This window comes from Oenanthe melanoleuca, linkage group LGE22 (genome assembly GCF_029582105.1).
Source record: "Oenanthe melanoleuca isolate GR-GAL-2019-014 linkage group LGE22, OMel1.0, whole genome shotgun sequence".
In the NCBI taxonomy this organism is placed as follows: domain Eukaryota; kingdom Metazoa; phylum Chordata; class Aves; order Passeriformes; family Muscicapidae; genus Oenanthe; species Oenanthe melanoleuca.
In genome coordinates, this window is record NC_079363.1 from 19,646 (window position 1) to 40,784 (window position 21,139).

General features: G+C 53.6%; 1 protein-coding gene across 1 annotated transcript in view; it reads left to right on the forward strand.

Annotated features, from left to right (window-relative positions):
• LOC130265824 (germinal center kinase 1-like) overlaps positions 1-20,499 on the forward strand; it is a 32,741-nt gene extending 12,242 nt beyond the window's left edge. Inside the window, exons 2-15 of the mRNA XM_056515139.1 lie at positions 8,319-8,511; positions 9,034-9,111; positions 11,431-11,842; positions 11,957-12,121; positions 12,252-12,266; positions 12,314-12,377; positions 13,111-13,159; positions 14,175-14,284; positions 15,028-15,145; positions 15,493-15,592; positions 16,011-16,207; positions 17,070-17,207; positions 19,699-19,921; positions 20,240-20,499. Coding sequence (XP_056371114.1) covers positions 8,319-8,511; positions 9,034-9,111; positions 11,431-11,842; positions 11,957-12,121; positions 12,252-12,266; positions 12,314-12,377; positions 13,111-13,159; positions 14,175-14,284; positions 15,028-15,145; positions 15,493-15,592; positions 16,011-16,207; positions 17,070-17,207; positions 19,699-19,921; positions 20,240-20,499 — 2,122 coding nt within the window. The remainder of the gene's footprint in view (positions 1-8,318; positions 8,512-9,033; positions 9,112-11,430; positions 11,843-11,956; positions 12,122-12,251; positions 12,267-12,313; positions 12,378-13,110; positions 13,160-14,174; positions 14,285-15,027; positions 15,146-15,492; positions 15,593-16,010; positions 16,208-17,069; positions 17,208-19,698; positions 19,922-20,239) is intronic.
• Positions 20,500-21,139: the final 640 nt, after the last annotated feature.

Sequence of the window (21,139 nt, forward strand, 5' to 3'; positions counted from 1 at the left end):
TCCAGTCAATCGATCAAGGTATGATGAGGGGAGCTAATGCCTCAGAGCCTCTGGTCACGTGTATTGGACAGTGTGGCACAAAGATATCTCTGTGCTGATGACCTGTACATGCAGCAGACCAAGATGGAAAACCATCGAGCAGGGAGTCCAACAGTTTGAGAGAGATGGCGGTGACAGAAATTATTTTCTCAGATGACTGTAACAACTAGAAATCCAGATCTGGTACCATGCACACCGATTATGTGGAGGAAAGCTTGTGAGGCTTGGACCATCTGAATATGCGTCAGCTCTTGCAATCATGAAACGAGAAGATATATACGAGACAGTGCTCGATATGGCAAAGAAGCTTCGGGCGTACGCTGATGCTGTGCATGGCCCAACGCATGCCAGGATTGCAGCCTGTAGAAACACGCTTTACAGAACTTGGAGGATAAGTTGGAGCAAAACCATAAGAAGCTGAGAGAGGAAATCAAGGAGGATCTCCTCCAAATCTCAGCTGTGCAAATCGGACGTCCTGGCAGTCAACGCAGACGCTCCTCTGCTGAGGAGAGAAGGTACACCCCACGTGCGGAGTTGTGGTTTTTCTTGCGTGACTGCGGAGAAAACATGAAGAGGTGGGATGGAAAGCCCACAGCTGTTCTGGCACGACGAGTGCATGATTTGAGGGAAGACAAGGCTCAACAAGAAGGTTCCATCAGAAAGAGAGCAGCTCCAGTCGCCCGGAATCACAGTGCCACGTATGAGGAGGATGATGACGACATGTCCGATTCACTTGAAGGAACTTCTAAGACCTATGCCCCCGTCAAAAAGGATAAACAGGCTTAGGGAGACCCTGCCTCTAGCCAGGGTGAGGCCAGGGAAAACCTGAGTGTTTTGGACCAGTGTGGATTCGGTGGCCTGGCACATCGGAACCACAGGAGTATGAAGCCTTAGTGGACACTGGATCGCAATGTACTATATTTCCATCAGGATGTGTCGGAGAAGAGACCGTTTCTATTGCTGGTGTAACAGGTGGATCACAGGACTTTACCATAGTGGAAGCGGAAATGAGTCTAACTGGAGGAGAGTGGAAGAGATACCCGATTGTGACTGGCCCAGAGGCCCCGTGTATTTTGGGAATAGATTTCCTTCGAAGCGGGTATTTTAAGGACCCAAAAGGCTTCAAGTGGGCATTTGGGATAGCGACTGTGATGGCGGAGAGAATCCAGCAATTGAACACTCTGCCCGGACTATGTGAGAATCCAATTGCCGTGGGACTCCTGAGGGTAGAGGAGCAGAGGGTGCCGATTGCCACTTCGATAGTACATCGCCGGCAATATAGGACAACTCGGGATGCTGTGATCCCGATCCATAAGATGATCCGGGAGCTGGAGCGCCAAGGGGTGGTGAGCAAAACCCACTCACCCTTCAACAGTCCCATCTGGCCTGTGCGCAAGTCTGACAGGAGAATGGAGATTGACAGTGGACTACCGTGCATTGAATGAAGTCACCCCACCGTTGAGCGCTGCCGTGCCGGACATGCTGGAGCTGCAGTATGAGTTGGAGTCCAAGGCAGCAAGGTGGTATGCCACCATTGACATTGCCAATGCGTTTTTCTCCATTCCTTTGGCAGCAGAAGTGCAGGCCGCAGTTTGCTTTCACCTGGAGGGGCGTGCAGTACACCTGGAACCGACTGCCCCAGGGGTGGAAGCACAGTCCCACCATCTGCCATGGGCTGATCCAGGCTGCACTGGAAAAGGGTGAGGCTCCAGAACATTTGCAGTACATCGATGACATCATTGTGTGGGGAAACACAGCAGAAGAAGTGTTTGAGAAAGGAAAGGAAATTATCCGAATTCTCCTGGAAGCCGGTTTTGCCATCAAGAAGAATAAAGTTAAGGGACCTGCTCGTGAGATCCAGTTCCTAGGAGTGAAGTGGCAAGATGGAAGACGTCAGATTCCTACTGATGCTATTAATAAAATCACAGCTATGTCTCCACCTACTAACAAGAAGGAGACACAAGCTTTCTTGGGTGCTATAGGCTTTTGGAGAATGCACATCCCCGAGTACAGTCAGATTGTGAGCCCTCTTTACCAGGTTACTCGGAAGAAGAATGATTTTCATTGGGGCCCAGAACAACAACAAGCCTTCATCCAGATTAAACAAGAGATCGCCCATGCAGTAGCTCTTGGTCCCGTCAGGACGGGGCCAGATGTGAAGAATGTGCTCTATTCTGCAGCTGGAAACCACGGTCTGTCTTGGAGTCTGTGGCAGAAGGTGTCAGGTGAGACCCGAGGCCGACCCCTGGGATTCTGGAGCAGAAGTTACAGAGGGTCTGAAGGTAATTATACCCCGACAGAAAAGGAAATCCTGGCTGCTTATGAGGGAGTCCAAGCTGCTTCAGAGGTGATTGGCACAGAAGCACAACTCTTTCTGGCACCCCGGTTGCCAGTGCTGGGGTGGATGTTCAGTGGGAAGGTTCCCTCCACCCACCATGCCACCAGTGCCACATGGAGCAAGTGGATAGCCCTCATTACGCAGCGCGCCCGGATCGGGAAATTAAATCGCCCAGGGATCTTAGAAATAATTACCAACTGGCCAGAGGGAGAAAGTTTTGGTGTGACAGATGAGGAACAAGAACCGGTGACCCGGGCTGAAGAAGCACCACCTTACAACCAGCTACCAGCAGAGGAAATCCGTTATGCCCTGTTCACCGACGGTTCCTGTCGCATTGTAGGGACAAATCGGAAATGGAAAGCAGCTGTATGGAGCCCTACACGACGGGTTGCAGAAGCTACTGAAGGAGAAGGAGGGTCTAGTCAATTCGCTGAACTCAAAGCTGTCCAACTGGCTTTGAATATCGCCGAAAGAGAAAGGTGGCCAAAGCTCTATCTTTACACTGATTCCTGGATGGTAGCCAATGCTTTGTGGGGATGGCTGCAGAAATGGAAAGAGACGAACTGGCAGCGCAGAGGAAGACCAATCTGGGCTGCAGAAGAGTGGAAAGACATAGCTACTCGGTTAGACAAGCTACCCGTGAAGGTTCGCCATGTGGACGCCCATGTCCCCAGAAGTAGAGCTAACGAAGAACAGCGAAATAACCATCAAGTAGATCAAGCAGCAAAAATAGGGGGGTTGGAAATAGATTTAGATTGGAAACATAAGGGAGAGTTGTTCCTGGCTCGATGGGCCCATGATGCCTCAGGCCATCAGGGGAGGGATGCCACCTATAAGTGGGCACGAGACCGAGGGGTGGATCTTACCATGGACAGCATTACTCAAGTTATTCATGATTGTGACACTTGCGCTGCCATCAAGCAGGCCAAGCGGGTGAAGCCCCTCTGGTATGGAGGACGGTGGTCCAAGTACAGGTATGGGGAGGTTTGGCAGATTGATTACATCGCACTGCCTCAGACCCGCCAGGGCAAACGTTATGTGCTGACCATGGTGGAAGCCACCACCGGATGGTTGGAGACTTACCCTGTATCTCACGCCACTGCCCGCAACACCATCCTGGGCCTGGAAAAACAGGTCCTTTGGAGGCATGGTACTCCTGAGAGGATCGAGTCAGACAATGGGACTCATTTTAAGAATAACCTTGTCAACACCTGGGCTAGGGAACACGGTATTGAGTGGTGTACCACATCCCTTACCATGCACCAGCTGCAGGTAAAGTGGAGAGGTACAATGGATTGTTAAAGACCACCTTAAAGGCATTGGGTGGGGGATCCTTTAAGAATTGGGAGCAGCATTTGGCAAAAGGCCACTTGGTTAGTCAACACTCGAGGTTCCACCAACCGAGCAGGTCCTGCCCAATCTGAGTGCCTTAATACAGTAGATGGAGACAAAGTCCCAGCGGCCCATGTCAGAGGATTGCTAGGGAAGACAGTATGGATTAATCCTGCCTCGAGTACAGGCAAACCCATTCGGGGGATTGCCTTTGCTCAAGGACCTGGATGTACTTGGTGGATAATGCAGAAAGATGGAACAACCCGCTGTGTACCTCAGGGAGATCTGACTGTGGGATGAGACAGAAGGAATATGTAAATGTTGAAGGTTTGAGCAAGTCAGAGGAAGTGTTCGTATTGTGTTTAATGAGTGTATATCCCAATCGTGTGTCAATGATCACGATATGGGATAATGGGTGGAATGTCCTGGGTTGATGTTTTGACTGGCTCCTCACCCTGCCCCCCTTGGCCATGAAGCTGTCTGCTCCTGGGGGAGGGGCCGCCTGGGCTGCTCGCTTTGGCTCTGGCTGCTGCTGCTTGTGGCTATCTGCTGTGGTGGTGGTTTGTAGCCTGGTTTGTTAGTTAACTGTTTTTTTTTTTGTTTGATTTTTTTTTGGCTTTACATTGCTTGAATTATTTGGTTTAGCTCGCTGCTGTTTAAGGCTTGCTGGCTATTCCGGCTGGTTTTTTTTCTTTCTCTCTCCCCCCTCTCCCTCCCCCCCCGCCTCACCTCCCGAGGATCAGCACCAGCTCTCTCCGGAGGAACCCTGCGGCCTGCCTCTGGACACCGGCCAGGAGCATTTCGTCCTTCTAGTGAAGATCGAATCGTCCCCGTCTCTCTTTCTCTCTCCATGAAAATTTTTTTGTCGTCTGGATCTGTGCTGGGAAGTGTTTCTCTTGTATGTGTTAATAAATAGGTTTTTTCCACTTTTCCCCCCAAGTGAAATATTTTTTTTTCTTAAGTCCAGTGGGATAAAGAATTGGGGTTTATTCCCTGGGGAGCTCTTCTGGGGGTTTTTTCCCCTAAGTTTGTCCAAACTTGGACAGACCCTCACTGAGCTGGGAAGGCAGCCGGAGATCCAGGCCTAGCTTAGAGCTGGTGGAGAAGCCTCATGGAGGGGAGAAGCCCCACAAGTGCTTGGAGTGTGGGAAGGGTTTCAGCTGCAGCTCCAAGCTGATCCAACACCAGGTGGTTCACACAGGGGAATGTCCCTACGAGTGTGGGAAATGTGGGAAGAGCTTCAGAGACAGCACCGTCCTGCTGCAGCACCAGGTGGTCCACACAGGGGAACTGCCCTACACCTGCTTGGAATGTGGGAAGAGCTTTGGGCAGAGCTCTTACCTGAGAAGCCACCAGCGCATCCACACTGGGGAGAGGCCCTACAAGTGTCCTGTGTGTGGGAAGAGGTTTCAGACCAGCTCCAATCTCCTCCTACATGAGCGGATTCACACAGAGGAGAGGCCCTTCTGCTGCTACGAGTGTGGGAAGGGATTCAAGCAAAACTCCTCCCTCATCAGACACCGGCGCATCCACACTGGGGAGAGGCCCTACAAGTGTCCTGAGTGTGGGAAGAACTTCTCACAGAGCTCAACCTTGACCAAACACCAACAGAGGCACCACTATGGGAAGCCCTGTGAGTGTCCCGAGGGCGGGAAGAGCTTCGTGCTCTGCTCCAGCTCCATCCCCCATGGGAGGATCGGTGTTGGATGATCGCCCGTGACCCCCGTTGGGCAAAGCCCTGGTGATCCGTGGTCCTGGTGATTCCCGTTGGGTGGGGGGAAAGGGGTTCGGGAGATTTCTCTCCCTTCTCCTTGTCCTGCTGTGATTTGGTTGGTAATAAATTCCCTCCCTGTGCCCAGGCTGGGTCTGTTGTTCCCGTTCGGTGCTCGGGGCGGGATCTCTCCTGGTCCTTGCACTCTCCTCAGCCAATCAGACAATGCCATGAAGAAGATCCAGCCAATCAGAGAGAGCAGCTCTGATGACTCACCGGTTGCTGGGCAGACCCGCAGCGCCCAATGTTCCCCACCTGGACCCCACCCTCCCCGCGCAACCACGATCCCCACGCGCGGTCCCCCCAAGTCCCTCCCCGATCCCACCCCACAAGAAATGGGACTGGGGCGAACTGGGAAGTTTTATTGGGAACACTGGGAGCAGCGACACAGTGACAGTGGGGCTTGGGGGGACACGCGATACCCCTGAAATCAGCGTGGGGACGAGCGGGGGGTCCTGGCTGGGCCCGAGGCCTCGGGGAGGGGCTGCAGCCAGTGCTGGGTCAGGTGCTCTGTGGGCAGAGAAAGGTGAGTGACACCGAGCTGGGGACTCGAGGGGGGGAGCACACACACTCTTGAGGAGGGGCAACAAGACCCCTGGACCCACCGTGACTTTCTTGGGCAAGTTGAAGCCAAACCCCAGTGCCAGGAAGGCCCAGCCCAACACGGAACTCCTGATCCCCATCAGCACCTTGCTATGGGTGGCATATGGCAGCATCTCTGGGGGTCTGCAGAGGTCAGGACCCCTCAAAACTTTTCACAGACTCCCCAAGCCCCTCTAAGCACCCTACCAATCACCCCCAGCCCACTTAGGCCTTCCAAAAACTCCTCCCCATCTCTTCCCAGCTTCCGCAGGATCCACGAAAGCCCCTCCTGTCCCTCTCGATCCCATAATCCCCTCCCAGTTGCCCCCCACCATCCCAGGACTCCCAAACTGTCTCCCAGTCCCCTCCCAGCCCCGCCAGGACTCACCAAAACCCTCCCAGTCTTCTTCACTGCATACCCAACATCATTGCAAACCCTGGTTTGCAGTCCTCTATCTTTCTCCACCCCCTTCAGGCTCGGTCAAATCCTTCCAGTTACACCCAGCACCCCCAAACTCCCTCCCTGTGCCCACCAGGACCCCCAGAACCCAATCCCACCCTCCCCAGCATCCTTCAAACCCCTTTCCAGCCCTTCCAGAAGCCCGTGCCCCTCTCCCAGTTTAAACCAGTCTCTGTCCAACTCCCTCCCAGTTACTCCCAGCACCCCCCACCAGTGCCTCCCCCGTGCCCCAGTGCCGGCTCAGGGGGGCTCCAGGCTGACGTGCTCCACCTGGCACGTCTAGGTGACCGGGTGTGGGGTTTGGGGTTTCCAGCAGCACCAGGAGCTGGTAGAAATCCAGTCCTCACTGGGGACCAGGCCAGTAGCCACCACATGCCATGAGAGCTCCTGCTGGCCCTGGAACCACCTCAGCTGGATCTGGGCAGGGTAGAAATCCATCACAGAGCAGAGCAGGCAGCCAGGGCTGGGCTGGGAGCTCAAGGGTCACAGTGAGATGGACACACTGGAGGAAACTGGGAGAGAGTGAGGATACACTGGGATCAGCTGGGGGGAACTGGGAGTGGGCTGGTGTGGCACTGAAAGGGACTGGAAATAGACTGGGAGCACTAGGGGTGCACTGGGAAAAAGGGTGGAGGTCTGGGAGTGGACTGTGAAGACTGGGAATGGACCGAGAATAGATTGGGAATTGACTGAGAAGGATGGCCAGGATCTGGGCGGGACAATGGGGACAGTGGGATGAACTGAGGTGGCACTGGGAGGGACTGGGATGGACTGGTAGAGCCACAGGAGTCACTGGGGGAGGGGGCAGGAAGCCCTGGGGATGGGCACAAGGAGTGCTGAGGGCTCTGGGGTGATTCCCAGGGAGGTTTTGGGGGGCTCCAGGATCATTCCCAGGCCAGGGCCTGACGGGACCTGCTCTGCCCCACGCTCAGCTCTGTGCTCCATGAGGAACGGGGTTATCAGCTCGTGGTTATGCTGGCACTGAGCGTTCAGCAGAGACCACAGGTACTGCAGCCATTCCAGGCTGCTGATCAAGCTCCTCACACTCATCTCCCCATAGGGAGTGTCCACCCTTCTCCCTATTTCTCCTTTCACATCGTCCCCCTCCGTTATCGTCAGCTGCTCCCCAGTTCACTTTTGGTGTCCCATTCCCTCTTTTTGCCCCTTCATCCCCTTTTCCCACAATCCCCCCATTCCCAGCCCCCTGCCACTCAGTTTTAGCAACCCACTCTCCCCTTTTTCCCACTTTCCCACCCGGTAGACGCCTTTCTCCTCTTCTCCCAATCCTCGATCCCCTCCCACTCTTCATCTGGAGGTCCCGCTCCTCCCACCACTCAATTTAGGGGTCTCATCACCCCCTTTTCCCCCTTCTCCCACCGTTTCCCATCGTGTCCCGCCTCCCCCGCTGACCCGAGAGCTCCGCGCCCGCAGCAGGGGGGGCTCCCAGCACCACCAGTGCCACCAGTCCGGCCCCAGCTGCCGCCACTCGCCCCATGGCCGCGCCGGGCAGGAGCCGCAGCCCCAAAGCAGCGGCTGGGGCTGCGCTGGGAGCCCCAGGCCGGAGCAGTGCGGGCTCAGCAGCGCCGCGCTCTCATTGGCTGAGAGCATTTTGGGGACCCGTTTTCCTGAGGCTCCCCCTGGCAACTGATGAGTCATCAACTCTTGGCGCTCTGATTGGCTGCAGCGCGCTCCGGCTGGTTTTGGATCGCAGCCCCGGGTGGGGTTTCTTTGCGGAGGGGGAACCTTGGGGCGCTGGGCAGGTGGGAGCTCAGCTGTGCCCAGAAATGTGTCCCCAGGTACGCGAGATCTCAGCGGTGCCGTGGCGAGGCCTCGCCCGATGCCAGGAACCCCCAAAGCCGCTCTGTCCCTGCCCCCGGCAGCCGCACAGGGGACAGAAAATGGAACCGAGAGTTCCTGAGTGGGGATAAGGACCGGGAGAGATCCCTCAGCAAACTCCGGCACAGGCACAATAGACCCAGCCTGGGCACGGCAAGTGAATTTATTACCAACTAAGTCAAAGCGACACAAGGAGAGGGGAAATAAATCTCTCCAACAACTTCCTCCCACCCAACATGGTCACCTGGGAACACCAGGGCTGTGCCCAACGGGGGTCACTGGGGATCATCCAACACCGATCCTCCCATGGGGGATGGAGCTGGAGCAGAGCACGAAGCTCTTCCCACACTCGGGGCACTCACAGGGCTTCCCTTAGTGCTGCCTCTGTTGGTGTCGGGTCAAGTGAGAGCTCCGGGTCCCTTCGTGTCTCCATCCCTCGACCGAGCCTCTTCCTGGTGTGGATGTGCTGATGGGTGACGAGCTCAGAATTCCACCTGAAGGTCTTCCCGCATTTCGGGCCGTTCCCTGGTGTGGATCTTGTGGTGCTTGGTGAGGTTGGAGCTTCAACTGAAACCCTTCCCACATTTCCCACACCCACAGGGCCATGTCCCAGTGTGGATGTTCTGCTGTTCCCTCAGGTGGGAGCTGTAGCAGAAGCTCTTCTCACATTCCAAGCACTTGTGGGGCCTTCTTTCCTCCTCCATCCAGCCGTGGCTTGGGAATGACAAATCCTGGTTTGAGGGGAAAAACAAGGTGAGGGTTCCTTGGGCTGAGGGCTCCTCCTGCCCAAATCCAGCTCTAGAACATAGGACGAAAACCCACGAAATTCTCCAAAATATCAAGATTCAGCCCAAAATACCCTACAAGGTATTCCCAATCTCAGGTCTTCCCACTTTGGTGTTCCAGAGATTTCCCTTCCCTGGGACGATGTGGGTCCAACGGCTCGGGGGTTCCCCCTTCTCCAGGGTCCTGCTTAGGGATGATCCAGGGGCTTTTGGGGGTCCGTGGGGTCCCTTCTTCACTGCTGCCTCACTTTGAGATCCCTGGGATCCCAGGGGTCCCTCCTCTCCAGACTCCCCCCCTTTCCAGCCTGCCGGGTCCCCCAGCTCCAGGATCACCCCTCTCTGCTCTCCCTGCTCTGCAGGTCCCAGGGGTTCCTCTCCTCTGCTCTCCCAGGGGTCCCCAGCACCAATGTCCTCCCCCTGCCGATACTGGGCAATGGCCACATGGACCCCCAAAGATCCCCCCAAGGGGCTCAGCTTTGGAGCCTGCAAGAGCCAAACATACACACAGAAAAAACCTCCCAGGGATGCCAGACGATATTTGGGGCTCAATTCCTCAATCTGCGAGCTCCAAACACACCCCAATAAAAAAACCCTCTCAGAGAACCCCCGATAGATTTGGGACGAGCTTTCCCTCCCCGCTCCCCTGCAGGATGCGCTGGGGGTGATGGTCCCGTGGCCGGGGGTGCTGCGGCCACAGGGGGGGCACTGGAACCTCCTGTTTCTCCTTCTGTGCCTGCTCCTGCTCCTCCTCTTACTGCTCCTCCTTTTCCCCTGCTCCTCCTCTTTCCTAATCCCACCTCCTCCCCAGTTTCTGCGCTCTGTATATTTAGAGTGGAGAACCTTGCTTGTTTTTAGAACTAGAACAAAGATCCCAGATGGAACAAGCCTTGCTGGTTTTAGTCAGAAGCATCAGTGACAGTAAAGGTCGTGTTTCCTTTGGTTTTGTCCTGTCCTTGCTCCTCCTCAGTGTTCAGGCTGGACTATGTGGTGTCCTTGTTTACTGCATTTTCGGAGTTCCTCTTGGATCCTTTGGGCAGTGGGCTGTGCCCTGGGAGGATTCTTTGTGCTCCTTTGTGACACAGGAGAACCTTCCAAGGGGTTTTTGTGTGAGCTGCTGCTGTGGTGTCACAGGAACGTTGCCACATCCCAGCGGTGCTCCCACTGCTGTGGGACACAGAGGCCTCAGTGCCCAGAGCGGCTCCGGGTGCCTGCTGATTGCCGGAGGATCCTCCTGCCCGAGGCATTCCCAGCACCAGCCCAGCCCTGACGTGTCCTCCTGTGCTTGCAGGGGCACAGTCTGCAGACGTGTGCAGAGCAGCCACAATGATCCAGCAAGTGGCTGCTGCAGTTTGCACTCTGTACTCTGTGGCTTATTCGGGGTATTTTCTAATCCACTTGGCAAGTAAGTCGAGTTTTTCCCTTGGTGCAGCATCTGTGGCTTTGGGCTTGCTGTGTGCTTTCTGTTCTTCTTCCTCTGGACCTGAGCTGACTCTGTAACCAAATTGCCATGAAGACATCATTGGTTTGGGAGAGCTCCTGCCAGCAGCTGCAGCTGGAAAAGGGGGTGTCTGCAGCCAGCGAGGCGTTTGCAGCGAGGCCTGGGGGGGGTTCTGTTCCCTCAATCAGGATGTCTGTGGCACTGGAGCCTGGAACTCCCCCATTTGCTGCTCCAGCCAAGAACTGACACAGTCCAGCACTTTGTGCTGTTCTCTTGCTTGCTCTGTGAAGGGATTGTGACTCCTGCAGGGATGCTGTAAAAGCAAAATGCTCTCTTGGGCTTGCCTTGCTCCATTGCATTTCCCACCACAGCCAGTTCTTTTCCTACCAGCATCTGGTTCATGTTCCCTCTCCCATTGCAGGGCACCTCATGTGTGGATCCCAAGCAGCTCCTCCTTCGGTGAGTGGGAAGCAACCTTTGGTGTTCAGAATTGTGCAGCAAGTTGTGAGCTCTGTGTGAGGCAGCCCAGTGCCAGCTGGGAGGCTGAAGGAAAGTTCCTGTCAGGGCCTTTGCAGCAGCAGCAGCAAAGGGATCCCTGGCAGTTTTCTCCTTTTCTGCTGAAGAGTTTTAGGAGAGCTGCAGGTCTGGTTTTGCAGGCAGAAGATTGGCCTTAGCCAAGGTGAAATATCAAATTCCCAACAATAATGGCAATGTCAACTTCAGCCCATTGTTAGTCTGAACAACTCTGAACTCTGTTTGTGCTTAGTGCAGCTGGATGTGTAGCTGAGGATAAATAAGGTGATAACTGAGATAGAACTTCCTGTCCCTCACACTACTGTCTGTCCACAGGGCACAAAAGCTGCATCAGCACCTCCTCTGGCTGCCTCTGCTTCCAAAGAGGAAGAAGGCAGCAGTGAGCTTCCTGCTGCTCTGGGGGACGAGGGTGAACACCCCGTGCTCTGGGAATACAACAGCAAGGCTCCTGCAGTGTGGGACAAGGACAGTGGAGATCTCCCGGTGTGGGAGGAGGAGGGTGGATGTCCCCTGGCATGGGACGAGCACAGCCGAGCTCCCACGGTGTGGGATGAGGGTGACGGACATCTCCCTGTGTGGGACGAGGACAGAGGACATCCTGTGGCTTGGGAAGAGGAGGGTGAACATCTCCCAGCATGGGATGGGGATGGTGAACGTCCCGTGGCTTGGAAAGATGATGGGGAACCTGCAGCATTTTGGGAAGAGGATGGAGAAACTGCAGCATTTTGTGAAAATGATGGAGAACCTGCAGCATTTTGGGAAGAGGATGGAGAACCTGCAGCATTTTGGGAAGATGATGGAGAACCTAGAGCATTTTGGGAAGATGATGGAGAACCTGCAGCATTTTGGGAAGAGGATAGGGAACCTGCCTCTGCTTGGGAAGAGGACACTGAACCTCCCTCCGCTGCAGGATCCTGGGCTGAACATTGTGACAGCAGCACAGCCCTGCAGCCAGAGAGGAGAGGGGAGTGGTGCCTGGTGCAGCTGAGTACGTCTGTTCTGTTCTGTGTGCCAGAGCAGGTGCTGTGTGTGTGTCTCAGCATGAGCTGCACCCAGTGCTGCTCTGCAGCTGAGTGTCACAGAGTCATTTCTTGTCCTTCCCCAGCTGAGAGCAAGGGGCTCATGGCCCCAGGGAGTGGGGCTGCATTCTGGCTCTGCTGCAAGGCAGGGTCTCCATCTTCCACGTGGTTTCTTTCAGGGAACATCGTGAGCGTGGGGAAGCCTGCTGAGAAATACCTGGAACTGGAGCAGATTGGCCAGGGGTAAGTGCATGGAAGTTCCTTCTGCACAAGCAGGGCCCAGGTGTTTTTCTGGTGCAGGATCAAGTGAGAAGTCAGGAGAGCTCCAAACACCTTCAGACACTGGGCTATTATCCTGCTGTCTCTCAGTCCCGATCAGAACTTGGTAACTGTAGTCAAAGGCCCCTGAGGCTGGCAGTGTCCTGCCTGCAGCAAGGAGCAGGACCTGGAAGATCTTCTGTGCCTGGAATTTGATTGCCTTAAAGAGCAGCTCACCATCTGGTGACTCTCAGAAAACAGTTCTCAAGATGAACTAATAAGTGCTTTTTTCAGCACAGGTAGTAAACTCCATACATTCAGTAACAGACACGGAGCTGCTGCACTTGAGGGGAAAATGCATCACCTGCCTGATGGCAGGGCCCTTGTGGATCCTGCAAGTCTTAGGCAGGAAATGCAAAAGAAGGAAATACATTCTTTTCCAGTTCTTTAGACACCCACCCCCCACCTCAGGTTTTGAACTAAAGGAATTCAGTGTGGACATTTGGGATTTGCTCCAGCCCTTTTCCTTTGTGTTGGGCTCAGTTTTCTCTTGCACACCTTGCCTGGCAGACAGCTGGTGGCTGCTGCTCTGTTGTTGGAAGGGTCGATGTACCCAGGTGTTCTGTGAATGCTGCAGGCAGCAGAGATCTCCTGTCTGGGCTTGCTTCACTGCCAGGGCCTAAAGCTACTTCTTTCTTCTCTGCTGTTTTGTCTCCAGGGCTTTTGGAGCTGTTTATAAAGGACTCAACAGGGCCACGGGAGGAGAGGTCAGTGCCAACACGTCCAGCACGGCTGGCAGCTCTCGAGGGCTTTCCCCTCTGCTGGGAGCTGTGGCTGCAGCTCTGGGGGCCCAGCAGAGCTTTCCTGCATGGGCTGCTCCTCTGAAGGCAGAGCAGTGTCACCTTCAGAACACAACTGGGGCACACTTGGTCCTTCTGAAGTGCCCAAAGGAATGCAAGGAGGGCAGTGGTGTCTGTCAGAGCAGGATATGCTGCCTTGGCCTTCATATCTAAAACCATTAATGCTTCAGCTGGTGGAGACTTAGGCCAAATTCATCCCAGCCTTGGACAGGAACACGCAGTTTTTCCATTCCCCATTTCATCTTCAAAGGATACCTCACAGCCTAATTAGGGAAAGATCCTGCTTGGGCTCAATTTGGGGTTTTAGCCCTACTGCTGCTGTTCACAGAGAGAGAGGGAGAGAAATGAGAAGATGGATGTCCAGAGCAAAGCTCTCTCCTGAGCCCTGCAGTTGTGTTTGGGTCTGGTGTCAGCAACAGCCTGTGACAATGGATGTCTGTGTTTGCTTTGTTGTGCAATCCCAAACAGAGCAGTGGCATTTGAAACCATGACCAAATCCCATAGAATTGCTAAAGGGCTCTGGGCTGTTTTGCCCTGTTTCACAGGACCAGAATTACCTCCTGCTTGCAAATGTGTTTAAAGAATAATGGTCATGATGATGATCATCATCAGGGTGGTGGTAAACTAAGGCCATTTGAGAAGACTCTAGGTGCAGAAAATGTTGTCAGAGCTTTGAGGCTGACAGCTGAGGGACCATTTCTGCAGGGCTTACAAGGCCAAATGTCTCTGGCCATGTGTCCTGTAAGCAGCCCTCAGCGAGCAGAGGAATGGGCTGTGGGAATTGCACTTGCTGAGCTCCGGTGTCCCATCCCAAGGCAGTTTGGAACAGCCTGGCTCTATTGCTCCAAAAAGATTCCCTCCGTGTTTGCTGTGGTGTCCTGCCACAGACCCCTCCAGTTAAAGGTCTGCAATGTCCCTTCAGGTGGCCATAAAGAAAATGAGTATTAGAGACCAGAACTGGGAACGAGCTGTGAATGAGATCCTGGTCCTGAAAGGCAAGAAGAACCCCAACATTGTCCACTCTTTGGACAGGTGAGTGCTCCAGGTCTTATCCCATGCAAGGGTCCTGCATTAATCTTTCATCCATAGTCTGTAGCCTGTTTAGAAAAAGCCTGACCCGGCCATATCTTCCCAAAACAACAGTCTGGCAGTTCACACCCCCCATGCTTTTGTTTGGTTTTTTCTTCAAGTTGACCCCCTTTGCTGTGTCTTATGACAAGTGCTGATAAGCCATGGCAGAAATTATTTCCCTTGGCTTCTTCTTCCCAAATCTTTTCCATTGCTGCAGGTGCCAGGAAGTCCAGCTTTCCAGAAATGCCTCATTTGCCCATTTTTCAATGGCGTTGCATGTTTCTGAAGGGACTTTGTGCAAGGTTTTGCAAACAGTTGATAACTTTTGTCCCAAGTGCTGTATGACCTCCTTGCCTGGATAACTCTGGAGGTTGTGTTGCCTTGTTCTGGAGGGAATGGCAGAACTGATGAGTTCGGATGCTGAACCAGCTGGGGGCAAGTGTTGTAGTCCCACATTGGTCTGGGCTGTTGCTAAACTTCATTTTTCACTTGCTTGCCATCTAAGGCATCTCCTTTCTCACAGGTGTCTCATCCTCCTTCAGACTGTGTAGATTCTAAGGCCTGTGCAGGCTGGCAGGAATGTCTCTCCACCTGATTCTGTTCTCATTGACAAGAGACCTGGAAACAAAACTCCACTCAAGGCTTTTCCATGGGGGAACTGAGCAGTGCACATTCATCTCCATGCCACTGTTTTCCTCTTCCAGCTTCCTTGTTGATGAAGATCTCTGGCTGGTGATGGAATACATGGATGGAGGAACTTTGCAGGACATTGTCAGGCAGACACGCATGGCTGAAGGAGAGATTGCAGCTGTGAGTCGGGAGGTGAGAGATCCTGCTTGTGCTTCCCAGGGCTTGGACACGATGGTCCTTCCAAACAGGGTGTGAGAACAGGAGTGGCTCCATGCTCAGGGCTTCGTTTCTATGCTGCTTTTATGAATTGGAGGAGAAAGAGCCTCCGAAGTGAATGGCCTGCCAGTATCACTGCACTTCTACTCTATTCTTGTCCTCTTTCCTGCTGTTGTGGTACTCTCTCAGTCTTTTTTGGATTTGATTTGCTGTCTGCACTGTCTCCTGGCCTGTCACAGCGAAGTTGCTGCTGGCAGAATTCCAAACTGTCCTTTCTTGTGTGATGTATCCTGGCCATTGATTTGTGTTTCTTGTTGTCTCAGTGTCTGCAGGGCCTGGATTTCCTCCATTCCAACCAGGTGATCCACAGAGATCTGAAGAGCTCAAACATCCTCCTGGGAATTGATGGCTCTGTCAAGCTGGGTGGGTGTTCCTGGCCAGGCACAGTGCTCCCAGGGTGCCAGTGTGAGGCTGTTTCCCAGTGAGGGCCAGAGCTCCACAAGTGCTGCTGGGGGCACTGCCCAGCCCCTGCTGCCAGCTGAGAGCAGCTGCCCCGTGCAGAGAGCTCAGCAGAGGAGCAGGGTGTCAGCAGTGGCTTTGCTCTGGGTATGGCCCTTCCAGAGGGACGGGAGTTGGAATCTAAACTTCAAGGGAATCAGTAAAAGCCACTGCATGAACGCTGAGGGTTTCTTGAAGGGTTCAGTTCCATCATTCCTTGGCCACAGCCCTGAGGACTTTTCCAGCTGACTTCACTACTGCATTCTCAGACTGAGAGTGGGGAATTTTTGTGCTTGGCTTCCTCATCCCAGCTGTCTCTGACAGTGTTTGTTTCTGTCCTCAGCTGATTTTGGCCTCTGCGCTCAGCTCAGCCCTGGGCAGGACCAGCGCAGCTCCATGGTGGGCACTGCTCACTGGATGGCCCCAGAAGTTGTGACCAGGTCTCCTTATGGCCCCAAGGTGGACATCTGGTCCTTGGGCATCGTGACCATTGAGATGGTGGAAGGAGAACCTCCTTACTTCAAGCAAACAGAGGCTATGGTAAGAGGCAAATTCTGCAGTGTTTGCAGAGGCCTGTGAGCACAGGGTGACCCTGCACTGGGAGGAGCAGCTGGAGGTTTCTGCACATTGGGAAGGGAATTCCCAGAGCACTCGAGCCTGAACACAGGTGAATATTCAGCAGCCTCCAGCAACAATTTGCTTTGGGTTTTCAGTTGTTGCAGCTCTTCCGTCTGTGAGGATGACCTGAAAACGTGAAGCCAGTGTAGCAGATCTAATGTTATCTTGCAAAAAAACCCCAAACCCACCCTCAAACCCAACAAGTTTCCTGAAGGAATTTCTAGAACAGGTTTTGCGAGATGAAGTCCCCCCTGATTTTTCTCACTGGGAAACTTGTCTAAAACATGAAGATGATTGCTTAACATCCCCATATTCCAACATATTTCCTTCCTAGTCCCAGCTACTTTCTCTGTCATCAAGCCTGAGCCAAACCTCCTGTTCCTTGCCTGGCACTTTCTGGGATGGGGCATCAGGAATGCATTTACTTCAGTGGCAGTGGCACTGCAGACATGCTCCTTTGAAATAACACACGAGGATCACAGGGACTCTTGAAAACGGCCTGTAAAGCTGTTGTCCATATTTGGAGAAGCAAAATGTACTATTTCTGATGGAGGTTCCTACTAACAAAGTCAGCCAATGAAATTGGCTCTCAAGGCAAGATCATTTGGATGTTGCAATAGCTGTGGCTGCATCAGGGTTTGGGGTTTTTGGTTGGCATAGAAAAATGAGCCCGGATCTCTGCCAGGGAGGAAACTGGCCCTGGAGCTGGGGCTGACCCCGGGCTCGCTGTGAGGGTGTGGGTGTGCAGGGAGCTGGCAGAGCGCCGCGTTTGCTGTTCCCGCAGGCTCGCGCTCTGATCCGGCAGAACGGGACCCCGCAGCTGCAGGAGCCCCGGCGCCTGTCGGCTCTGCTGCGGGACTTCCTCGAGTGCAGCCTGGAGCCGGACGAGGAGCGGCGCTTCTCTGCCCAGGAGCTGCTGCAGGTGAGCGCGAAGCGGCTGCGGGGGAAACAGCGGCGCGAGGGAGGGGTTTTCTGGGGAGCACCCCAAGAAAATAATCCCTGAATGTTGCATTTGAGCTACAGGAGAGCGGCGAAAAGGATAATGCAACATAGTTCATGTAATGGAGAAGCAAAAAGACCTTTTATTCAAAGAAACACTACACTTACATAGGATAGCTCGTGCCATACAGAATAGAAAAGGCTCATTGGTCCAAGAAGGCAACACCTCTTTGAAAACATGCTTTTATGAAAACATCACATCTCTCACGTTTCCAGCAGGTGTTTAATCATTGTTATAATTTCTTGTCCTTGAGCAGCCTGAGAAAGGGCTGCTTTCTTGGCTCCCAGCAGTACCCTAACGACATCCGATAATCTCCAGTCTCGCTGCTTTTCACACGCAAAGCAAGCAGAATCCTCGCCTGGTTTGGCTTGGCTGGGTCCTTTCGAGGTCACCTGCACCTGGTGACTCACAAGGAGCAGGGACATCTTCAAGTGGATCAGGTGGCTCAGAGCCCTGCCTGATCTGAGCTTGGATGCTTCCAGGGAGGAGGCACCACCCGCATCTCTGGGTACCCTCTGTCAGTGTTTCCCCACTCTCCTGGGAAAAAAGTTCTTCCTCAGACCTAATCTGAGCCTGCTGCCCTCTCTTGAGTTTCAAACCATTCCCCTTCATCCAGGAACTTGACTCTGAAAAGTAATGATTCATTTCTTTCTTTTTTATCCTTTGGGCAGCACCCATTTTTATCATCAGCCAAGCCTCTCTCCAGCCTGACCCTTCTGATCACTGCAACAAAGCAACCATGGATGCAGCAGAGGAGATGAAGCACTTGAGAACTGCTTCATGTTACAATAGTTAGGATGAGTTAGTTATGGTAGTTAGCATTGCTAGTTAGTTAGGGTCGTTAGGACAGTCTGTTTGTTACAGCAGTTTTTTGAATAAAATCTTAAACCTCAACACCCTTGTGTCCTTTCCTTCTCCCCCTGTGACTCAGCTGCTCCGAGAATGTGAGGGGAGAATGAGCCCAGCCTCACCCAGAGCTGCCCCAGCAGAGCCTGGCAGAGCCCAGAGCAGCCTCGGCACCTGCAGAGTCAGCTTGGAAGGAGGCGCTTGGAGTCTTCTTGACCACAGCCGACTCTTGGTTACAAACTGTGTGTGGTGGAAAATGCCACTGGTTCTGTGAGAGGGCAGAAGGGGAAGGCCCAAGTGCTCCATGCAAGGGAAAAACCCACCCAGTGCTGGAGAAAAACCACACCTTTATCCCCTCCTACAGTGGCCAAAAAATTTAATCCTAAACCAAGAGGGGAAGGGGAGCAGCCCTGGACCTTCCGCCCCTGCGAGCCAAATCATCCTGCAGGTTCTGGTTTCTGTCGGGCTCGCTGCCCCAGCCCAGCCCCAGCCAGGGCAGGGTGGGCGCTGGAGCTGCGGGCAGGGATGTTGCTGTGTGGTTAGGAATGGCAAATAACACAGTAACACACACGACTGCTTCAAAGTAGCAAGAAGAAGCGATTTATTGCAAAGCCATCCCATTGATACAAGATAGATCGTGCAAAACGAAATAGAAAAGGCTCACTGGTTTAAGAAGGCAACACTTCTTTGAAAACATGTTTTCTGTAAAACATTACGAGACACACACGAGGCTTTGTGATCAACAACAGGTGTTCATCTACGTTATTAATTCTTATTTTTCTGTTTATCTCTGAGAAAAGTCCCCAGCTTGGGAAAGATCCGAGCTGGAGCTGAGAAAGCTAACAGCCTGGGAAAAATCCGAATTGGATTTTTCCACGAGCCTTCAGTAGTGTCTACACAGGGACACGCATTTGGTGCTACCTGCGAGTGCAAGCAGGGGAGGGGCTCCAGCAGTGATGGGCGAAAGGAACAGTGTGAATGTGACTGAAACAAAGCACGGGAATCTGCTTGGAAACAGCGCCAGGGACTTGTAGATAAGAAGTAACAAAAGAGATTGTCACTTCTAGAAAATGGTACTAATTGACATGGACTGTTGTTCAACCAAGGCCATGTTAAATTCTTGAACTAGAGAACAAAGATTTAAGAGAATTATTGCTTTATTTTGTTCTACTTTTAAAAGAAAAGAAAAAAAAAAAAAGTGTGTGTGCGCCTGTGTGTGTGCGCATATTGGAGGGGAGACGAGACAGACTGGGAAGTCCTGAACCTTCCGGGGCAGGGCAGCAAACTCTGTACTACAGACAGGAACCGGGAAGCCGCAACATGATCTGACTGTGAGCCCCATCCCCGGGGTGGGGACGGGGGAGGGAATGGAGAATAAAGGAAATCCAGGAAGGAGGGAAGGGTGAGGGGAAGATGTTTTCGTAGGAATTATTTTATGTCTCATTCTCTTGGTCTGACTTGTTTGATAATAAACTCAATTAATTTCCCCAAGTCAGGTGTGTTGATCAGCGATTAAACTCTCCCCGCCCCCTCTATCCTTTCCTAGTGTGTTCTGTTTCCTGCCCAGGGTGAGGAGGGAAGTGACAGAGAGATCGTGGCCTCTCTCTGCATCCCCTGCTCTGGCTCGGGCTCCTGCCGGGTCTCCAGGTGGCTCCCGGCTCCATCCCGGACTAACTCTCAGCTCCCACCGCCCTCAGCTCCTGCTCACCCCGAGCTCCCGGCGGCTCAGGGCAGCAGCGGTTCCTTGGCCCGATGCCCGGGCCGGGCCCAGCGCGGGAGCCGCTCCTCAGGCGAGGTTTCCGAGAAATGGCGGAGCTCGGGGAAAGGGAGGGGAGTCCGTGCCGTGTGCAGAGCCCGCCCCTCGCTGCGATTGGATAATTCTGCTGTCACTCCTAACTTTCGCGCGCTGATTGGCAGAGCGAAGACAAACCCTGCCCCGGGGCCGGCGGCAGGGTGTGCCGTGTGCAGCAAGGGCGCCATTGTGGGAGCGTCTGTGCGGCCCGGGAGCGGCGGCAGCGGCCGGAGCCCGGTGAGGCGGCGGCGGAGCTCGGAGGCGGCCCCAGCGCAGCATCTCGGGGACGGGACATCCACCTCTGTGCTACTCACAGGAACTGGGACGAGCCAGCGCTGTTCCGGCAGCGGCTCCTGCCGAGGCCGCAGCGAGAAGGAGACCGCGGGCAGCCGCTCCCGCAGCGGCCTCAGCCCAGGGGGAACACGGGCCGAGCACGGCACAACGAACCCGCCAGAGCCCCCTGCTGCCCCCTCAGCCCGCAGCGAGCCCCGAGCCCCCGCAGAACCGAGCGCGGCTCCGACCTGTGCTGGGGCCGCCTCCGAGCTCCGCCGCCGCCTCGCCGCTGGTTCCCAGTAACCCCCTGAATGATCCTGGGTCTGAAAAACACGGTTCACTGTTTAAGGGAGAATTAAAAGGTTTGATAAAAAAGACAATAGGAGACATACATAAAGCAAAGGGTTAAAACGGCCGGGTGCTTGGCATGCTGCCAAGAGCACACCGCTGATTCGGGAACCTCCCCTTTAAATACCTTCTATAATCCATCCCTTTGTTACATATTCATAGACCTTCATGCATTGTCAACTGTTTCTGGGAACTGTTTAGCACGGCCACTCCTTGGGTCCGCCTATTTAGAGCATGCGTGTTTCTTGGCTTGTGGTTTTCTTCTTCTCCTTATTCCTTTTAATTTGGGTGGTGGTCCCAGCCGGTGAGTGTTGATAATTGTCTTGTCAGCTGCAGGGGTCCCCATCGCATATTCACGGGCTGTTATCTTTGACTAAGCAGGTAGTTTAAGCATACTATCTCTAAAAAACTTATGCCTAACTTTTACTATTAACCAAGACTATATCCATATAGAAATGCTATTTTAACATTATACATATAGCATTTATCCCAATACTTGCAAAGAGGCAACAAACTTGTCGTGCATTCATAACAGAGTGAAAGGTGTGGTTTTCATGAAGCAATGATTTTGGAGAAGTTAGTTAAGTTTGTTTTT